Below are 21422 nucleotides of genomic sequence, written 5' to 3'. Positions count from 1 at the left end.
CCTGGTCACAGGTACAGGACGGCCTGAAGTCTATCCCAGGTTGTGTCCGACACAATACAGGGGTCCACCCTGAATGGGATGCTAGATGATTGTACACATGTAATTATACCAAATGGGCAATTTAGAGACACTATTTAGCATAAACATTTTGACTGTGGGAGGAAACCAAAATGACAAAGGGTAGACATACCAATTTCACAGAGTAGAGCCAGGACTCAAACACAAGAGTGCAAGACTGCTATCCACCAGGCTGTCATGCCACCCTACTAATCTACTAATCTATATGCACTTGGAAAACCTGGGCTAAAATGTGAAGGCTAAGTGAATCATTAACTACAATGGCACAACAAGATTCACAAAGCTATCTGCTTCTCAAATTACGTTTCTAAACTCATCTACAAAATCCACAATTTCAAACAAAACATAGGTGACATCACTGCTGTTTATTTACATTCAAGCCTGCCAAATGAAGCAATAAAACATGCAAAAGTCTGAAAGAAATTTAAAAAGCCCCAACAGAGTGAAAAGGAAAAAAATATAAGCTAAACCAACCACCCCCCCCCCCCCCCCACTCCCACTGCCCCCCCCCCCCCCCCGGTGGCACCCTCTGGCACTGCAGGTGTAACTCCCTCAGGTTCTGACATTTGGTTGTCTGTAGGACACTGTATCCTCTCAGTCACCACATGACAAAACAAGCACCATCAACCAGCTCCTCTGGGTCCTGCGTGGCGGGTTTGAGGATCTGTCAAGTAACTGATACTGTTTTTTAAAACCAACAGCTTGGAGCTTATGGCTATGCTTTGAAGAAAACTGCATGTGGCATTTACACACACAACAGCCACTGATGTGTGACAGCTTGTCCTGCTGCTTTAAAATGTGTTGGCTTTTCAAATATGCCAGTTTAATTAATCTTTCTGTTCTCAAGGAGTCTTCAGAGAAGTATGATGTAAAGTCTCATAAAAAATTCTTTATATCACTTCTTGCATTGAATAGCTTCTTAAGGCCCCAGTTTTTATAATCCAATATTTCCCTGTTAGTACTGAATTTTGACATTCTTATCTGATTGATGAAAATTCTATGGCAATATCCTTATAAAGATGTTCTGGCATTACAGGGTCACCTTTCTCCAATGGAATAGAAGACAGGATCAGTCACATATCATGTTGGGTCAGGAACCTGGCGTAGGACCCAATGGGGCTGAATGGCAGAACTCTCATAACATGCTTCTATGGAGATTGTCTAACCTGAGTTTCTTCAAGATTGTATCACATTGTGCAAAGACAGAGGTCCAGAATGGAAGCTGTGCTAGATGACACCACTATTTTCAAAGCAACCCAGTTATTTGACAGTAAGAATATTTGGTGAGCCACTAAACAGGTCAGTATATGTCAGTACAGTACATCTTGCCCTTCCTGATGATATAATTTGCTGGGTTGGGGGGGGGTTCCCATGGTAAAATTTGCTGAGGGGGTACAATTTTTAATCTGTGTATTCAAGCTCCCCCCCCCCCCGGGAAAGTGCCGAGCAATTGAATCTGCGGCAGAGGAAGAGCATTATTACCACGTGAGATAATCCATTAGGCCTGGTAAAACACTGTGAGAGGAAGGAGATATGCAGATAATAGTCTGTCCTGTCAGTACTGGAATTTCATTACAGGGATTTTGATAATAACGGGAAGGCAGAAGCATCACTAAAGCTGTATTTGATTAATTTTATTAGTCACCATGGCAATATTGTAAGGAACACGTCCATAAACACACAGAAAGCCCAAACAGTGAGAACAGCCTGTTTCTGCATATATATATATATAAAAGAAATCAATAGTCCTGTTTTAACAATGGCTCCAAATGTTGGGACAACCAGATAAATTATGCAGCATATTACAGTCAGTATGAGAAAAAACAGTCTCATGCTTTTTAAGAAGTTCTCATTCTGGATATTTGTAACAGTCACAATTATCAGTTTGAAAGCATTATGTTTTTCATTAACGCTTACTGATCACTTTAAGAACACAGCGGGCAAAATTGTAACAAGTGCATCTGCATAATTTCACTGTAGTCATCATTCTCTTTTTACAAAAACAATGTTAGTTTTTTTTTTTTTTACATAATCATTTGGTCTAAGTGTCCCTACCCTCCACAAAATTCAATTATGTGGGAACACAGGTTAAGGAAAAAACAGACATATCATGTTTAATTTAGACACCATAGCAGAACAGCCAAGAAAAAAAAAATATATATTACATATATAACCAGTTTCATTCACAACGTGTTTGTAAAATAATGTATTTTCTAGGTAATAAGTCATTCACGGCTATTGCTAATGAAGAGTTTGTGATACCACACAGTGTTATTTTCAAGCCTATTGAGATCCATCATAGGCATTTATTGCATACATAGACAGGGGTAAACAGCATCACTAACAGACTTTTCCATGAAGACTTTTATCCCTGGTTTCCCAGCAATGCCAAATACAAACAGTAAGCATATACAGTAAATAATCAAAATTAAATCAGATTAAACAATCTGAGGCAACTCAGCCAAACTGTAAAAATGCTTGTTTGTTACTCTCTACTCCAAAATTGAAAGACTATCGTGGTTTTATGATGATGTTAACTTTTAATAAGGCATAGGAGTTAAAATGAACAATTCCCAGTTCAAGGGCGGGTTAAACTATTTAAGACATGGATACTCTCCACCACACGAGAGGAGCCTGTTTTTTATGATCTTGGAAAATTAAGACGTGAAATGAGTATTATTAAGCAAACTCAAACATGGCACACAGGACAGGCTGCTGGGTCCTGGAGCGCCACAATGGAGAAACCCGACGGTAATGATCAGGAACTGCAAGATTCATTAGTGCAACCAAGCTCACTCACTTCACTGAAAGATGAAGGGGCCCCCACCGGCAGGATCGTCTGACATTACATCAGGCATTACAGGAGCGTTAACCGGCGAGGATTAAAGAGGAGAGACAGGCCAGAAGGAGGAAACAAAGCTGTGAGGAAGATTAAAGTCTGCAGCGGGCACAAATATATCACACTGCTTTCATCTCCCCGCTTCAGTCCACAGGAATGCGTATGTTCACAGAGGAGCTGGCTTTGAAAACACTCTCTCATCAGTCTGACAAGTCAAAACTTCTGTCACACAAGTGGAATGGTGGAATAACATTTGATTAGGTTTAATGAGTGGCGTTATTTTCATATTAAAAGTAGACAAACCCCTTTCATAAGTCTATAAAATAGCCAGGGTGTTTGTCATGCTTTACTTACATTTCTTTTAATATATATAGTAATATATATAATTTCTTTTAATATATATAATATATAATCTTTAATATATAGGATTAAATGGTGAATATGTGTATGTTGCCTGTAGTTTTACACGTATTTGCTGACACTTATAAGATAGACCGATGATAGACCTTTAATTCAGGGGTCAATAATCTGCCATTCATTTTCAAATTGAGTGTACTAAACATTTTTTCAAGATAGCAAACTGTATTTTAAATATGTAATTCTTTTCATGTCTTCGCAATAGGAGGTACCGTGGTTTCACTGGGTAAATCAAGCTATTTGATTGACAAAATTGTGGGAAAAAATTACTGTACATCTTTTAGTTTTCTTCATAATCAGTTTTTAACTGGTTTATATTGCTTTTGCTTAAATGAACCTTCCCATGTTATAACATGTTTTTCCCATGTTTTTGGAAGTCCAAACCACAAACCCAGGATCTTCAGAGGGTTTTTTAAATAGAGAAGAATTGATCAGTTAAGTTCCGGAATTGAGAGCTTCCCCACTACCACCAAACCCTTGATTACTCGGCATTAAACTTGGGGCCTACTTAGCACTCAGGTCTACTAGGAGGTGCTGATAGGCCAAGGAGTCACCCTTAAAGCTGGCAGCCAATAGGATGTCTTTGTTGTCAATGGACACCAGGCTAAAGGCCCGGGGTGCTCTAATGTTGAGCTCCTGGAACGGCTGAAAGCGTTGGGCAAGTTCATCCCACAGGTAGACCCTAGAGAAGGAAAAATCGCTACCCAGGAGGAGGTACTGGCGTGGACCAACGGTGAAGGGGTAAACGGACATGGAGCCTCTGGAGGGGAGGGTCTGAATCTCCACGAAGCGCTGGGGGTCCCAGCGCAGGATCTTGGAGTCGCCGATGAATCTCGTCAGGCAGAGGTAGAGCACCTTGCGCACCCAGAAGTGCTTGACCATCTGCACGTCTGCCGTGCCGGTGATTTGGGAGTGAAAGGCAAATTGCCGTTGGCTGCGGTTCCACTGATACACCACCGGGGACTGCGAGGCGCTGGACAGGATGACGCGGGGCTTGCCATCTACCTCCAGGAACTCCACGTGGGTGTCACGGTGCCAGGGGTGCAAGGACTGGTGAGAGTAGAAGCCGTTGCGGTTCCATCGGTACAGGCTGGTAGTGCCCGCTTTGGAGCTGTCAGCCACAGCGAAGTACCAGTCTCCTTCCAGCTGAAAGGTCTCCACGAAGTTAGGCTTACGGACACGGGTGGTGTCGATGTCCTGAATCTTAACGAATCGCTGAGGGTCCTCCTCCCACCTGCCAGAAATCGACTGTTACATTCATGGGCTGAAACTCTCATGCTCTGAAGATTATTCGGATTCTTAGTAAATTATTTAATTGGATAGACACAAAAATGATCATTTTAACGTCACTAGCTAGATGCTTATTTTTGCAGCGTCATGAATCGTATCTATCATGCCTGTCTGCACACTGGACGCTCACTTGTAAATATGGGAGCCTCCAAAGAGCTGAGCCACCACCACGTACAAAGTGCTGTTGATGACCACAGGCTTGCAGTAGACCGCTGAGCGTGCTGAGACAGACAGACAGACAGACAGGCAGACAGACAGACAGGCTGTCACACTCAGATATCAGATATTTTACCTACATTAAATAAGATGAGAGGAAGACCTCTGAAAGCAGCCTTCCATGAAATAAACACACATTTATTTTTAATCCATTCTCCAATAAAATAAACTCAAAAAGCAACTGATTAAATGCTTTAATTTCAGTTGGTGAAGCCATTTATCAGGCTGCAGCGTGTCCCCGGAGCTCTACTGTGCCCCCCAGTGGCAAACAGATGCATTGTAAGACGATGAATGGCCACATGTGACAGAGGAAGCCAGTTTTTCACATTTATGCAGGACCATCAATACAATAACAGAAGAAACGCTGGTGCTTTTACCAGACTTTAAATAATTCCCATCATGGCTCGGAATCTTCCCATATGGAAAAAAAATAAAAACAATGAAAACATACAAAGAAACAATAAGGATCATTAATAACAATAAAGATAAGTAATAGCATTTGGAAAAGGAAGCAAACGGCTCCTCATACAACATTGTGTTCTTTAAAATCCCTTTGGGGAGTTTTGGTTTTAGTTTTGAGGGACTAGAGACAAAGGAATTTCTTGGGGGGGAAAAACACCCAGAACAGTGAATCAAGCTCAGCCTTTACGAATCGCTGAGGGTCCCCCCCCCCCACAAACCTGCCAGAAGGTGAATGTTACATTCATGGGCTGAAACTCTCATGTTCTGAAGATTAATTTGATTCTAATTAAAATGATGATTTAACGTCACTAGCTAGATGCGTATTTTTGCAGCATTACCCCAGGTTCACCCCTGTATACACCTACTAGTTTGTACATATAAACACACAACAGTAATTCCTGTTTGTTTTAAAGCAGATCTTTGATTACACACAACAAGGAGAATGACATGCAAGGAGACTTACATGTGATGTTGTGGTACTTCCTGAAAACCATCTCTACGTGGTCCCAGATGTACAGCATACAGATGCCTGTATCTGGCTGAGCAAACACCACAAACTGGTCCCCACTGAACTCATAGGACTCCACAGACACAGACTGGAATGGGAAGGTCTCATATACAGCAAAGTCTGAAGCAGAGGGGGAGGAACAATTGAGCAATACCTGGTCCAGGCTGTTCATCATGAACATTACTGACTGCGAAATGTAAAAAGAGTTGCCGTTAAATGCCTAGTAAAGTGAAGAATTACAGCCATATGGTACATCCATCCATCCATCCATCCATCCATCTATCCATCCATCCATCCATCCATCCATCCATCTATCCATCCATCCATCTATCCATCCATCCATCTATCCATCCATCCATCCATCTATCCATCCATCCATCCATCTATCCATCCATCCATCCATCCATCCATCCATACCAGCCTATCCAGCATAAAGGGTCTTGGAGTGCCACATAGAGGCATAGAAATAATACAATAATTACTGGTTGGTTGTATAAGGCGAGGTTTCCAGGGCATATGGTATGGGGATGGGGGGTCCAAGGTGACACTTTGTCAAGGGGCCTGGAATTTCTAGCTATGTAGCCTATCCCAGGACACACAGGACGGGGGACACTCTTTGTGGCAGTGTTTCCCAATTCGGTCCTCAGGGACCTGCAGACAATTCACATTTTTGCTTCCTCCCAGCTCCTGGTAGGGAGCAAAAATGTGGACTGTCTGGAAGGGAGCTCCGAGGGAGCAAAAAAAGTAGACTGTCTGTGGCTCTCTGAAGACCAGACTGGTAAACACTGCTTTGTGGGATACTGATACAAACCTTTCTGACCTTGATGAGATAAACCGGTTCTAAACTTTGAGCATCCCAGACATTATAACATTTTCCCTATAAAGCTTTTTACATATGTTGACCTTCAGTTTTATAATTTTGCCTTTAACTGCTACGATTGCTGGTAGAGTCTTAACAAAATATATTTATGAGAACCAAAATGCGAAATCTCATTCCTAGATAGTAAGAATCTAAGCACTGACATCTAAATGAGTCCAGGCTTGAATGTTTGCAGGGTAGGAAGGGGAATTCACGGAGAACCTGAGGCGAGGGCCAGGCTGACCCCCAAAAGGACGAACCGGCACTGATGCAGTTGAAGTCCCGCGGGGTGAGGTCCTGGATGCGGCGTCCCTGGAACTCGAAGGGGCTGGCGCAGTAGATGGCAGGCACCGAGGTATTGGTCTTCTCAATCCAGTCTACCAGCCACTTGATCTTACAGTCACAGCGGAAGGAGTTTCCTCGCAGGTCCCTGCAGTCGCACGTCGCAGGGACATACTAAGAATCACATGAGGCATCGATACTCCAGACCGTTGAACGGCACAGCGACACCAATCAAAACACAGAGAGCCGTGCTAACAGGGAGCGAGCGTTACATGGCCACAAACTGTGAAATCACTCAGTACAGAGACAAGTAATGACAGTATATTACAATACTGTATATCGCAGAACCGACAGTGGTTATAAACCGTGAGGGCATGTAGTGGATGGACAATGGAAACCATGGAAACATGCAGCACAGCGATGCTGGACACCGTGAAAGAGCACAAGTCAACTGGACCAAAACACAGAGGTGTTGTGGACGACAACAACGGATTCTCTAAGGGCACAAGGTCCAAACAGTGGCCTGCTGTGTCACATGAGGTCACCGGGGAGAACAATGTGGCGCAGTGCTTTGGGCCTCAGTCCCCCAGGGCCACACATTAGGGCCCGGCGATGCTGGAACAGGAACACAGCGAGAGACAGGCAGGCAAAGCAACTCATACTCACAGGTCTGTCAGGATGTCCAGGTGTTTGAAAAGGTCCCTGGGAATCATCTGTAGGTTATTATTGGACAGAGACCTGAAAGACATGCATCTGTGAGTCCGTCTCTGGATGCTACCCTTAAGCAGACACAACTCCAGTACACATTACACACATTTTACAGTCTGTTATAAATAGCAAACCAATTCTTTTTGTAACTCCTTTAAACTTTGAAATAAAGTGCACTGAGTGGTGATGAACATACGTCTTATAGCTACAGCCACTTTCCTGTTCGTTTCCGATTCCTGCAAGATAAACACAAACTCTATTCTTGTCTGAAATATCCATCCAACCGTCTTGTAAGCACTTATCCAGAAGAGCGTTGCGAGGGCACTTTGGAGCCAAGCCCAGGTAGCACACAGATATAAATAAAGCCAAGAATCATCACTCATTGTTTCCCTGCCTATTTCTAGGTTAATTCAGGCCTTTGAAGAGATTTGGATCATGACTGATGCAGAATACATGTATTCCTGATGTAAATGCTTCTCATCTCCCAGCTTTAACCCCGGTTTACCCAGGCAGTGCTGCACACCAGCAAGTCTGGGCGCTTGTCTTGAAGGAAGCATTAGCTCTCCTCAGATTCCATAGCTACCATGACAATATTTCTCTTTCCCACACTGAAGGCCACACAATGCAGTGAACACAGCCAGGCTGGTGGGGCTGAACATGTATTTCTGCTGCCAACGGGCCACCTGCAGGATTCTGACTTATCTGGAGGGGGTTTCTGCAGTGCGCTGAGGGGCCGTAAGCGTTACAACACCCTCCCCCCCTCCCCCAAGACAGCTGAACCAAGACAACAGCTGCACCATGTCGCAGACGTGGAGGGATTATAAAATGACTTTAGGGAATGCTTTCCAGTGTAGGTTAGGAAACTGGGGCCACTTTTCTGAGAGGAGAACGGAAATGTTGTTTTGGACAAACCGTTGGCCGCGAGACCGAGAGAGGCGAAGGAGGTACGCACAGGTGAGCCAGGGCTTTCAGTCCTCGGAAGGTGTGCTTGGACAGGGCCTGGATGTCATTGTTCTCGATGAACCTGGAACACAGACAGATAGCCGTCAAGTCATTCTCATTACCCCACAAACCCAGTTCATGTTCCTTTTCTTATTTTGAGTTTAGGCCCTGAAAGTCTTGGATTTCCCTCCATTAGCAGAAGACAGGAGCGGTGGAATGCATGCAAACTCTCTGCAGGTAATATAAATATACGTGGCATCAATGTAAACGTCAGGAGACACAGATGTTTGTGGAGATCCATCATGCCCGGCCACTCCAGGGGACAGCGAGACAGTCTGGGGCAGTAAGAAGTCTCCACCGGCACTCCCGCTCCTCCTCCTCTTCGTCCGCAGGGAGCCGGATTAAGGACACGCCAGGCCGTAAAGTCTCGGGGGAGCGATCCAAGCAGAGTCTTTGTAGCTTGCAATGGCCGTTCCCAGCCGGGCTCCTTGTTTGTCAAGCGCTGTCTTTTTTCTTCCTCTAAACCTCTTAGCTTAATGGTGCCCACGTTAGTCCTGGATTCATTTATTTTATTTGAAAGCCTCTCCCTTGGGAGTCGGGGATGGGGGGTCTGGGGGGGGGGGGGGCAGCTATTACTGCGGATTTCACTCAGCTGGACCATGACGCCATCTGAATCTTAAGTAGGATTGAGTCACTGAGGCAGTCACCTTGGGCAGGAGGAAGGCAGCGTGAAATCCAGGGGGGGGGGGGCTTCAATGCAGCAGAGATCAGCTGTAACTTTAGGCCTACATCGAGACCCAACTTTTCCCCAGAACTTAACGAGCCCCCATAATTACTGAACACACCCTTTCCTTCAACTCTTGAGACTCCCTTCAACTCCTGGGGTCTCCTCTACGGTCTGAGTCGGCAAGTCGACTTTAGGGCCAGCGGTCTGGCTGGAATGGGATGAAAGTTTACAACACAAGAAAAAGTCTGCTGCTCTACCCATCTCTGAAACCCAGATCGGGATCCAGGATGCGAAAAAACTAAAAGACGCCAACAAGGCACAAGAGCGGAGGAGATTGAATTCTACAGAGCATGACATAAGCATTTAGAGACCATCAGGGAACACCTCTGTCAGCAGAGCAAGCGGATGTCTGCCTGAATCCCCCCCCCACCACCCACCATCAAGCACCTCACCTACTGAAAAATACTCTTATACATGCTTCAGATGTGCAGCAAGTCAAAATTAAATATTCGATAACTGCCTGGCCGAGTGACAACCTGCAATAGCAACATACGAGCTTTGAAATGAGCCAGTTGCTAATTTTCTGATGAGAACAGCAAATGTCAGCAATTGGCTGGGTGAAACGCCAGGGGGTGGGGGCTTTTCCAGAGTGGTGCTCTGGCCAGCAGCAGGCTGGATGCGTTTCATGGCATAATGTCCTCATTAGCATTCACAGAGGGATGCCGGCAAGGCCACAGGCAGAAGCGAACGGACCCCCCCCCCCCCAGGCTCTCTAACTGGACAAGAATGAGCCCATCTGGAAATTAATATTTCGTAATCGCTGATTAACATATTTCTCAAAACATTAGGCTGGAAAATGACTTCCGTGGCTTTTTAAGGCTTAAGAGGTAATAATTATTATTTAGTATTTTTATATTTTTCCTTAGTGGTCCCACAGATAAAGAGAGTCATACCATAAGACATTCTGACACATACTGTACTGAAACAGTTTACAGATGAACTTAATCACAGGTCTGTCTGTGCTTATGGTGCACTGATGGTAAGTCAGGTGATCCTTACGATATTTAGCAGACCTCATGGGTGGCTGAACAGCTAATTATACATTACAAAGCTGACCGTTACTGTGCACATAAGTGTGAGCTGTTTCTGGTGGAGTAATCTGCATGTGTTTAAATGCAGAATGTCTATTTCTTGAAACAGACACCTTGAGCTCAAAACTTTAAAGCAGTGTTTCCCAACTCGGACCACGGGAATCCACAGATCGTCCATGTCTTTGCTCCCTACTGGGGGCTGAGAGGGAGCAAAAAGGTGGACTGGCGGTGGGTTCCCCGAGGACCAGTCTGGGAAACACTGCTTTAAATATGAAGAATATGTCTTGCAAGTAAATGAACAGATAAAAAGATGAATAGAAATACTCACAGGTACTGTAAGTGGGACAGCCCAGCAAAAGCATCATCAGCAATCACTGTGAACATGTTAGAGTTGAGCAATCTGCAGAGAGAGAGAGAGGGAGAGAGGGACGGGCTGTCAGAACCTCTCCACTGAAACGACGACATTTTCATTTGATTTCAAGAAAAAGAAGAATCACTTGTTAAGTACAGGAGTAATAAATTATCTTTGGTCCTCACCAAAAACCGAGAAAAAAAGTGATGCAGGGGTCCGCATAAATTAACCTCCTCGGAAATACGTTCTACTTACCAGTTTCCTTTGTTCTAAAAATGTGGAATATATTTTTTAACCAAATATCAGAATTATACAGAATCAGCACTTTGGCTGCACAGATGACTCCCATACTGAATGCTTTGCTTAATGCATATTCCCTGGATCATTTTCAATAGAGTACGGATATATTCAACACTAGCAATATATTTCCTTCATTTCTACATCCTGGATGTTTTTCCACTGCTTTTTATATAGGAGTCGATTTTTACTGCAGCTATCCAGTATAGGAACCGTCCATGGCTAATATAAGGAATATATTTATAAACAGTGAGCTAGGCAGAATCGCTTACTATGCTGTTTTTTTCTATATGACACCAAGTGAGGGTGGAAACTTTGCCGTAGATCGAAATATGAGTTTATTCATGATTTGCCTCTCGCACCTGGGGTCTGAGTGGCCTGGAGCAGATGCTACTTTGGTAGCGATGATGAGCTGGGCTAGAAGGCATTCAGCTTGTGTGGGAGAGAGCCTGCTTGGAGAACAGTGACCCATTGTTCAGCCGGAGAGGACCAAAGGCCCCCTTGTCGTCAGGGATGAGAATGACAGTGACCTCGACAGTGGCACTAACTCTGACACGGATACCTCCACGAGTGGGCAGCAGGCACTGCGATGGGTCGCCTCTCAAATGACAGGCCACCAAGATATCCCCACCTGCCTTGACCTTCTGCTGAACTTCCGCGCTGCTGCCTTAGTCCCTCAAGGTGTCCAGAACCCTTTACCTGCTTCTGAGAGACGGAGCTCTGACTCGCCAGCTGTGATGTGTGCCTACCCTAGCAGACCTATAGAGATTCTCTGCAGTTGCCCCCCGGGGGGCTTGCAGGTGGCAGTGACAATAGACATACTCACAGGAACTGCAGCGAGTGTAGGTGCGAGAAGGCTCCTTCTGGGATTTCAGAGAAGGCGGCATTTACTATCGTCCTGTGGGATGGGAAAGCGGAGGTCAATTGGTGATTCAGATCATCTAGGGCAGGGGTGGCCAATCTTATCCTGAAAAGGCCATTATGTATGCTGGTTTTCGCTGTAACTGCCTAACTAGATTACTAGATTAGATTATTAGATTAGAGGACTGAATGGCTGAAGAGTCCTCACACCTGGGTTTGAACAGCTGACCTACAGGTTGTCCCAAAAACCTGCATACGCACCGGCCCTTTGTGGATAAAATTGGCCACCCCAGTATAAGGGGGATGTCAAGCTCCAAATAAGTATGGACGAAAAAAAAACATGACAATGCTTAATGAGACAACCAGTTCGTTACTTTATTTAATGTTGTTCACTTCCTGAAAACCTTCAAAGTAAGAACAAACCAACGCATGGACACGCAGTCAACCGTATCTCAACAACTTCAAGGGGAAAACAAAGACTATTCATATTCTTTTTAAGTTTATTATGGGGAGGAGTGTCTTTATCAGAAGACAGTCTGTGTATTTAGAAGCAGTGTGTAAGTCTAGCCACCAGGCACAATGGCATATTCAGTGATGATGTAACCAGTGTCTTGTTGAAAAAAAAGAAAAGCCAAAGTAAGGAAAAATAATAGGGATGCTACGTTTATTCAAAGCTAGCATCGGCAGGACAGGTTCCCAGGAGCAGGATGCCGGGGCCATAACTCAAGACAGGGGAAGAGGCTAAGTGACTTTGACAGCTTCTCTTTGAAATATATTAAGATGGATTTACATAATGGCAGCAGCGCTATGCTGAGCATTGCCGGAATGCATACAGAGCGTTGCCAAAATATTTGTCAGAATTATGCGGGGAAGAAAAATCAGACTTCCATCCTTTGTAGATTGTTTCATTTTTGAATGGCGTTTGAATGCCCCGTTCAGAACTAGGCCTCTTATTCAGCCTGAGTGTCAGGCTATTTCTGGCTAGCAGTAGCGTTAGCGGTGAGATGGGCGCAGTGCATAGCCCCCACACTGTAGTCTTTCACTATGTGTGTCCAACAGACCAACCCAGCGGAAGCTGATCTGTACAGGGAGTCAGAACAACGTGTCCGCGGCCGTGTCATCTCCTGGGGAATCGCTCTATGCACTTAATGCACTAACTTTGAACCCTTCATGGGTGCCTGCGATTTGTGGATAGATTAATCAGTGTAAAAGTAGGACGCAGTACTTCCTTTTTTGAGCATTCAGAACTCCTCCCCCCCCCCCCCCCAATTCTAAATCAAGGCAAGCTGTACCATATAGTGACCTTACTTCCACATCTTTACGAAAAAATATGTCCGATTCATTCTGGGCAGTTATAAACTATTTTCCCAGGACCTGCAGAGTATTTTTACTACATCTTCAAATACATTGCAGTTAAAACATTATCAACTGTGAAATTTATGCCTGATCCCTTAATTAACCAAAGTCTCTTAGAAGCAATTAGTGGTAATCAGAGAGATGCCACATCCTTCCTTGGAGTCCTAGTCAACCGTTGCTCCTCCCCTTTCCTATAGGCGTCGCCATGTTATTAGTGGAGAAGCCGAGGATTGCCGTGGTAACCCAGACTTAAGGCTGCGGCACAGGGTCAGGTCCAGCTCATCTGCTGCCTTTCTCCTCCAGGCCAGTGTTTCCATGGGCTGGCACATCCAGTGCAGATGGAGCAAAGGGACCCTGTTTCACAAACCCGAGGTCCCACTGCAACCATGATGCGCATTTTAACACGCATCAGACGCATTACCACGCATCCCCGAGTGCTCTGTTGCCTGACATGCATTCACACTACTTGGTACAGATTGCTGATAACGAGTTCTGCAATATTTATGAGTTGATTTAATGTGACATTAGAAGATGCACTCCTGCCAATACGCACCGCGTAAGGAGCTCATCTGCATCTGGAGCAGGCTCTCTGTCTCCCAGCCTCAGATACAGCTTACTGACACATAATACTATGCTATGTTTACTTTTCTAGACAAAGACATAAGGCTTCACTATACAAATTTCATGATAAATTTATCCCTCTCAATTACGGCTACATAGCAACAAATGATTCACATTATTTGCATTTGTATGTAGTTATGAATGTTTGCAGAGGATCAGATGACCTTTCAAACCACAGACTTTCCCCGTCGTTGAGGGATAAATGTGGAAGCTCTCTTTAGGGCATCAGGATGGTGTGAGAGATGCTGTAACTTCACACAGGAGCGCGTAACAAGATGCAGCTCGTAGAATTTCCCTGCCCATCTGTAACAACGAACGACGTCCACATCAAACCTGCCCAGCCGATTACAAGGATATATTTACAGAACAGTTACAGAATTCAGGGCCAGACAGGAAGTTTCTACACGCAGTTCTTCACAAAGGCAGCATGTAATATCAGGATGATGCAAAACATTTATGACAGAGCACAGTCGTTCCTGTAACACAGAGGGTGAATTCTCCAGTACCTGCTGCCCTGCCAGTATGCAGAGAGGTCTGGGTTTATGCTCTGGCCATGATGAGCCCTAACCCGTATGAACAGCGTGTATGGGAACTGAGAGATGGAACAGAGAGACAGAAGGAGGAGGAGCAGAGAACCACACGAGCATGGGATGGGGGAGCTTTAGGGAATTTACTCACAGAACCACAGAGAAGTGCGGGGTACTCACAGAACCACAGAGAAGTGCGGGGTACTCACAGAACCACAGAGAAGTGCGGGGTACTCACAGAGAGATGATCCCGGGTGGGAAGCTCTTGGGGATGGCCTTGGAGTCCACGCAGAAGGCGCTGTCCTTCGTGCAGGAGCAGCTCGCCGGACAGCGGGGGACCTTGGGGGCCCTCCTGGCCCCAGAGAGCCCCACCAGGCAGAGAAGCAGGCAGAGGGCAGCCCACCGGCTGGACGCCCCCCCGAGCCGGGCGTCGCTCATCCTTCTTTTGGGTGGATGGAGGTAAAGAGGAACTGGGGAGGGAGGCAAACCGGGTGCCTCTTCCAGAAATTAATAAAGGAAAAAATTGCTATCAGAAATCCAACGGTGACTCCGCGGAAACTGGCACTGTTTGTCGGCACTCTACTGAATGGGAGGCTGTGCTGAGCCGAGAGAGAGAGAGAGGGAGAGAGCGACGGGAGGGAGGGAGAGAGATGCAGAGGGAGGGTAGTCCCTGGCTCTGTGATGGGGGTGTGTGTCCGCGGCGCAGCTCCCAGCTCCGTCTGCACCCTGTCGCCGCAGCTGTGCTCAACGGGGCGCTTGTCCGCGAAGCCGCTGACGCTGAATTATTAATCGCCGCCCGCACAGGAAGCCTGGTGGAGGCGGTGTTCTCTTGTTTTTGGGGGGGGCGGGGGGGGGGGGCTGTGCAGGTTTGGAAACAGGGTACGGGCAGGGAGCTCAGATTTATGTGTGTGGTTTTGGGGCTGCTTCCCGCAGCACGACACTGAGAGCAGGATGCATTTTCACAGCAGGGACGCTGCGTTTCGCTAATGCGCGTTTACAGGGGAGCGGGACCAGCACAGAGGGGCGCAGACGGTGCAGGCTGTGCCGCATGCCAAGCAGAGCCCCGACCCGGTTACCCTACTGCGGCCCGCTGTTACGGAGCACGTCCCCCCCGCACTGGAGTCTAGGGCAGAGCCTCATGTGATTTTAACTCCAGCTGCGACTTTGGATTCCGGGCATCATAACACATCATCTCAACATGATCTTCCCAGCCACAGGGCAGAACCAATTGATTTTACCATCTGTCCACCGTTCAGATCATAAAATGCTGCATTTAAACATTTCGGTGTTACAATACATTACATAACTACCTATATGTATCCACACTATCCATGCAAAAGTCTCAAAAATACTAAAATAGGCCTAATACTGATGAATAATTTATGCACATTAGATTACATCAGAAAAGCCCTGTATGTTGCTGGCTCCTTCAATGAGATCCGCTGCTGGACCTACTAAAGGAATAGAAAAAAAAAAACATTTTAGAGAGAACCACCAAACACTTTCCTTCCCCCAGTGTTATATCAAGTTAGTCATTCATTGTCTGTCTAGCTTGCCTCCGACAGGGGGGGCACAATCACAGCCCTGCCCCCACGGGTCTCTCAGCTCAGTCTTATCAGGTTTCGCACCAGAGCGGATCCAGTTCTGGAGACACGGCTATGTGATAATGCCACGTGCGCATGGGGATGGAGTAAAGCGAGTTCACTGGAGTCTGGTGGCTTCCCAGTTCTGTGCTGCATTCTCCCTTAATCGGCTTACCAGAGCCCCCCCCCCCCCCCCTTATCCGAATCTACCCTTAAAGCTTTTTGGCCGCCACTAAAAAAATGCGCATCTAGGTAGAGGTGGCTACCATGAGGAACAAGAACTAACAGGGGCTCTGGGGGGTGGGTGTGTGGCTCAGTGGACGAAACGTCCATGCCCGTGATCAGAAGGTTGCTGGTTCGAGTGTGGCATCAGCAGACTAGGCATCATAGTCCGTGGGCCCTTTGGGTGCCACAAGGTGGCAGAACCTTTGCTGTGACCCCCAAGCTTGCTCTCACCTCCATGGAGAACAAGATGGCCAAAGTAAAGAAGAGACTTTCCGACACCGAGGTTAATAAAGTACCACTGCCCTATTCTACTCAAATCATCTAGATAGCAAAGCCCTCTGACCAAACAGACAATGGATCACATTTAAGATCCTCCAGTTTTTAAAGCAGTGGCCTAGAGTTCTGTACGATCAATCTGGGAAAAAGAATTAATATGTAAAATGCATTCTTACCCATTTGCTGCTGCTTAATTTACCCTTTCCCTTGGTTTCTATTTTAATCAGGCACTCGGGTGATAATCTCAGAATTCATGGAACAGACTCACTGGCAGAAATAAATTAGCAAATTCTGGAATGTTCCTCTATATTCTCATAAAAGAAAACATGATCCCTTGGAATTTTCGCCAGCCCCATACCCTCTCTGGAACCTGCAATCCCGTTAAGGGTCCGTCAGCTACAGCAAAGGTCGGGCAAAGGTCATGAGGCAGATCTTAGATACTGTTACTATAATGTATCCCTTTTATAAAACAAACCACATAATTCAAACCGTGCTGGATTCTGCCTGGGGTAATATGGGTAATTGGCCAGGGCGCCACCTTCTGGGGGAGTGCTGGCTAGCGGCCTCCCTGCCCCCCACCAGAGGTGTACCTGTTCATCTGGGCCAGCTGTTTGCTTTGGCAATACAGGAAATGGCCACAGGGGGCACTGTTGCCCACACAATCAGGGAGAACGCCGTGAGCCCAGTACGAAGGGAGCGTGTCGGTGACAGGCACGGCTCGGGGGCTTTGAGCTGTTACTGCAAGACACTAGGAGCCCACAGGTCCCTACGCACTAAGCCAGAAGCGGGAGAACGTTCACGCTCTGCTTCAACTATGGCATCAGCCTGCCAATGGTAATGCATCAACTTAATAAAAACTTAATAAAAGCAGAAAAAGTACTTGCCACACACTAGCATTAACATAAATTAATACAAATTAGAAAAAGGAAGTGGTGGTTTTGCAGTTCTGTAAGTACTCAGGGGCTCAGCTGAGCAGCAAACATCATCCGTGGAGCCAAACAGAAACGGCCGGAGCAGAATCTACTCTGTAAATAGGATCAGGTCAATTCCGTGTGAGCAGCCAGCTGCTGAGGATGTTCTAGCAGTCCATAGTGGCCGGCGTGCTTCCTTACACTGCGGCCTGCTGGAGAAGCAGCGTCAGTTAAGGCGACGCCGTATACCTGAACAAACTCATCACGAAGGTCAGCTCCATCACAGGGCTTGACCCTGGACCCAGTGGTGCAAGAGAAAGATGGGAGAAAAACTCGATAATATCGTGGACAATGCTCCTCCTGAACTCCAGGGGGAGCTCTCTCTTTCTCGGAGCACCTTTAGCCCTCAGCCCACTTAGCCATTTAACTGCCAGGACAGCATTGAAAAACAACCCACTACATAACTATTTATGATTATGTACATTGTATATATACCCCTCTTTATATCTTCTTATTTATCTATTCATTTTTGCACAACCCTGTTGAACGTTATATATCATCCCTGCATTTTGTCACTGTGTGTCTGTATCTGTGCACTTTATGTTCCTTCGCTGCAAATTTTCTCTTGGGATCAATCAAACGCGTGTTTGTATGTCCCTATTTCTTGTATTATTTAGTTCTTCTGAATTTAATTATATTTGTTGCTAAAAAGTATTCCAATGGCGCCCTCTGGTAGACGTACCAGTACTGCAATCTCTTTCATCGTATTTATATTACGTGTTACCTCAACACCGAGACACATCCCAAAAAAGAAGACATGTCAGAATATAAACCTATGTTGTTACTTTCATCCAATTAATGGAAATTAGTAACAGATTTTATTTGGTTATGACCTTCCGCATCAAGTTGTGATTGAAGAAAGTGAGTCAAAACCCAAAGAAAACCGTTTGGAGTGTCTAATTTGTAAGTTGGTGAGTCGGTGGTTCCTTAGTCGATGAGGAATTCCAGTCCCATGAACTCAATGAGTCACTGAAACGAAATGAAAGTACCCCGAATGAATCAGAGGGAAAAATTTGCGTATGAAATACGTTTGTATTTAGCAAGGCGGGAGGCATTTGTGAGAGGAGCTCTTTAAGCTCGGGGGGAGAAAAGAGAAGAGCAGCTATTGGCTCAGGAATTTCTTTCCAACTGTTTCTTCTCTCTCTGTCACTCTCTCTGTCTCTCTGTCTGTCTCTGTCTTTCTCTTTCTGCCCCCCCCTCTCTCTCTGTCTGTCTTTCTCTTTCTGCCCCCCCCTCTCTCTCTCTCTGTCTCTCTGTCTGTCTCTGTCTTTCTCTTTCTGCCCCCCCTCTCTCTCTGTCTGTCTCTGTCTTTCTCTTTCTGCCCCCCCTCTCTCTCTCTGTCTCTCTATCTGTCTCTGTCACTCTCTCTCTCTGCCTCTCTGTCTCTCTCTCTCTCTGTCTCTCTCATTCACATTGCCAGTGACAGCTGTGCTTTTGGAAAGGGTCTGTTTAAATTCAAAACCTCTGTTGTCCTGGAACGGCTTTGGAGCCAACAGAAGAAGAAAAAAAAGTCTTCTCCTCTAAACTAACAAACAAAATGAAAGTCGCGTACGGAGGGGGCCTTGGCACGGGCGTGGCCCTCCCTCTCCAGAGACCCCTCTTACCTGCTGTAGATGTGTGGACTCAGCAGGACCCCGCGGCTCTCTGGACCGAGCTTGGCAGTGATGGCGTTCATGTCGGCCTTTGGGACTTCCGGATTTTGGGACAGCACTGCAGCATGACGATCTCTGCGGCTCCCTCTGCCATTTGAGGGGCTCGGAGAGCAGACCCAGCTGCCTGATAGATGGTCTCTGTTCTCGATCTCACATCTGTGCCAGAAATCAGTCGGGGGGAACGTCCAGATACGAGTAAGGAAGGGGCTTACTGTCTTTGTGAGGTCACATTAGAGTCTCAACACCCCCAGGGTAAACCCTGGTAAAATGAGTCAATTTCCCTTCCCTGAACACCACTGACGCACTCGCACATGTATGGCTGTCATTCACCTTCACATAACATGTCACCAGCAAGGAACAAACAGAGAAATAATAATGACTCATAAGGTGACAGTCATCAAGGGTGCCCCAATCTGTCTGCTCTGGAGATGGTCATGAGGACACGGTGGGAACCTCCTGAAGAACGTCAGAGCTAATGGGACTGGACAGCAGCCATGTCAGTTTGCATTCACTCCATCCAGATGGCCCAGATTCACGTCGAAGGGCAGTTTAAAATCTTTCAGAATAAATGCCTGTTGGATTTGTAGAAACTTCTATTTTGTATTACAGTATAACAGAAAGCGTGTCCCCATCCCGATCCCTACAGTCATCAGAGGAGAAGGCCCTGTTCCTGTTTATATGACCTAAGACTCAGCTTTTCATTCAGTTTCATGAGGATAAACTATTCCTTTAAAAACGGCAAGGGGTATTTTCCCCATAACCTGATCTGAAAGGGCATAGTGTGAAATCATTCAACATTAGTTGCATCAAAAAAAAGTTCCAAACACAATACATTTAAAATGAAGGGAGGTCCAGGTGTGACTGATGTGATTAGTGGATAGCAACGCAATAACCCTGGTGTGATTTAGGGCACAGCCTGTCACTCTCAGTGCCTTTTTCCTCAGTGGCCACAGCCAATGGGGAACAGTAATACCCAGGTTCACTGTCACCCCACCCCCGCCCAGAGTCCATCTGTGATCCAATTACCATTGAACTAGGGAGGGTCATTTGCCACACTGAGCCCAGTAGGGCTGATAAATCCTGTCACGCTCATCAGCCAACTTTGAGGAATGAGTCTTTTGCTCTCAGGTAAAAAGACTTCATGGTAGACAGTGTATGTCAATCACATATTCATGGAGATGTAGATTTACACAGACTTTCTAGAAAGCTGCTACATTGTGAACTAATGTAAAAGTAAGCAAATCATATATAAATATGCATGGTATTACATCCAGGGTAACAGCTGTAAGTGCTGTGTTCTTTTTTAGTGATTTTCAGTGATCCCATTAACCAGAACATGACCTTGGAGATCTTTCACATCACTCAGAACACTCTGCTAAGGACTTTTACTGGTTTCCGCCCAGTCCTGGTTTTGCCCCTACGCAGCCCAGTCATTTTCAGCCATTTCCCGCTCCTGCCCAGTTTCACAGCAGAACGGGAAGTCAGCAGACCTTTGAAACTTCACAGAAAAAATTAAATATGGATCGCGAGTTTATACAAACGGAAAAATGATAATATGTTCTTACGCAGCCCGTGATAAGTATCTAAAGCATGCGGCACTGTTGAATCCTGCATTGAGCTGAATGAAATACTCTGGAGTCAGAAGGCCACAGTAATTACGGACGTAAAGCTGCGTAAACAGAGCCGGTCATGCAATGGGCTCTAATGTTTCACATCCTTTGCCGCTCAGACCTTGTCGTTTCCCTTTTCAGTTCGGGAATGTTTTGAGCTTCTACAATGGTTCTGTTGACTGGCTCCCTGGTCCATGGATTGTGGGCTGCAGAGGAGCACCAACCCCAGAAGGCAGCCCTGCAGCTTGCTACCCCCCCCCCCCCCAGATAAACGTGGCCGAGATCCTCCAGCAGACAGGAAGGCAAACGCTGGGTTTATTGCATGTGGGTTTTCTCGGCACAATGAAGGCAGTAACCAAGCCATGGCACTCTGGACGCACAGGTTAATCCGGCCTGACGAGGAGTATGATGGCCTTCAGGGGGGGGGGGCAGTCAGGAGAGAGACAGAACTAGAGCTGATCACATCCCATCTGGGGTGCGGACGAAAAAAAAAAAAAAAAACACTGGTGGATGGATGGAAAGCTTATCGGGAACGAGCAGATCTGTGTGCCAGGGTGACGACCGCGAGAGACTCTCCAGCGATGACCTCTGCTCACCCAGCGCCCCCCCCCCCCTGCACGCTTGATACACACCCACTTCATCACATCCAAAAGTGCAGCAGTGACGGGATTC

The 21422-nt window shown here is 46.1% G+C and overlaps 1 protein-coding gene across 2 annotated transcripts; it reads right to left on the bottom strand.

Annotated features, from left to right (window-relative positions):
• Positions 1–1691: 1691 nt before the first annotated feature.
• lgi3 (leucine-rich repeat LGI family, member 3) lies at positions 1692–19289 on the bottom strand. Of its 2 annotated transcripts, XM_072704559.1 has the most exons (10): positions 19093–19289; positions 14672–14930; positions 11895–11966; positions 10748–10819; positions 8612–8683; positions 7618–7689; positions 6930–7099; positions 5766–5930; positions 4755–4845; positions 1692–4568 (listed from the first exon to the last, which is right to left on the bottom strand). In XM_072704559.1, exons 2-10 carry the CDS (start codon positions 14869–14871, stop codon positions 3839–3841), a joined length of 1644 nt encoding a protein of 547 aa, XP_072560660.1. In that variant the 5' UTR covers positions 14872–14930; positions 19093–19289; the 3' UTR covers positions 1692–3838. The 2 variants fall into 2 exon arrangements, with proteins under 2 accessions (XP_072560660.1, XP_023694368.1); XM_023838600.2 differs by lacking the exon at positions 19093–19289 and having other exon boundaries at positions 14672–15258.
• Between the last annotated feature and the right edge of the window lie 2133 nt (positions 19290–21422).

This window comes from Paramormyrops kingsleyae, chromosome 2 (genome assembly GCF_048594095.1).
Source record: "Paramormyrops kingsleyae isolate MSU_618 chromosome 2, PKINGS_0.4, whole genome shotgun sequence".
Taxonomy (NCBI): domain Eukaryota; kingdom Metazoa; phylum Chordata; class Actinopteri; order Osteoglossiformes; family Mormyridae; genus Paramormyrops; species Paramormyrops kingsleyae.
Note: the sequence above shows the minus strand (reverse complement) of the source record. Positions and strands in the feature narration are given on the sequence as shown.

Bases quoted from the DNA above. Each gene is read 5' to 3' on its own strand.
- lgi3 (XM_072704559.1), bottom strand. From the start codon at position 14,871: ATGAGCGACGCCCGGCTCGGGGGGGCGTCCAGCCGGTGGGCTGCCCTC. The intron at 5,931-6,929 runs GTTCGTCCTTTT...CCTCTGCTTCAG, and splicing joins CTTCAACTGCATCAGTGCCG to ACTTTGCTGTATATGAGACC. The intron at 4,846-5,765 runs GTAAGTCTCCTT...TGTCTGTCTCAG, and splicing joins GAAGTACCACAACATCACAT to CACGCTCAGCGGTCTACTGC.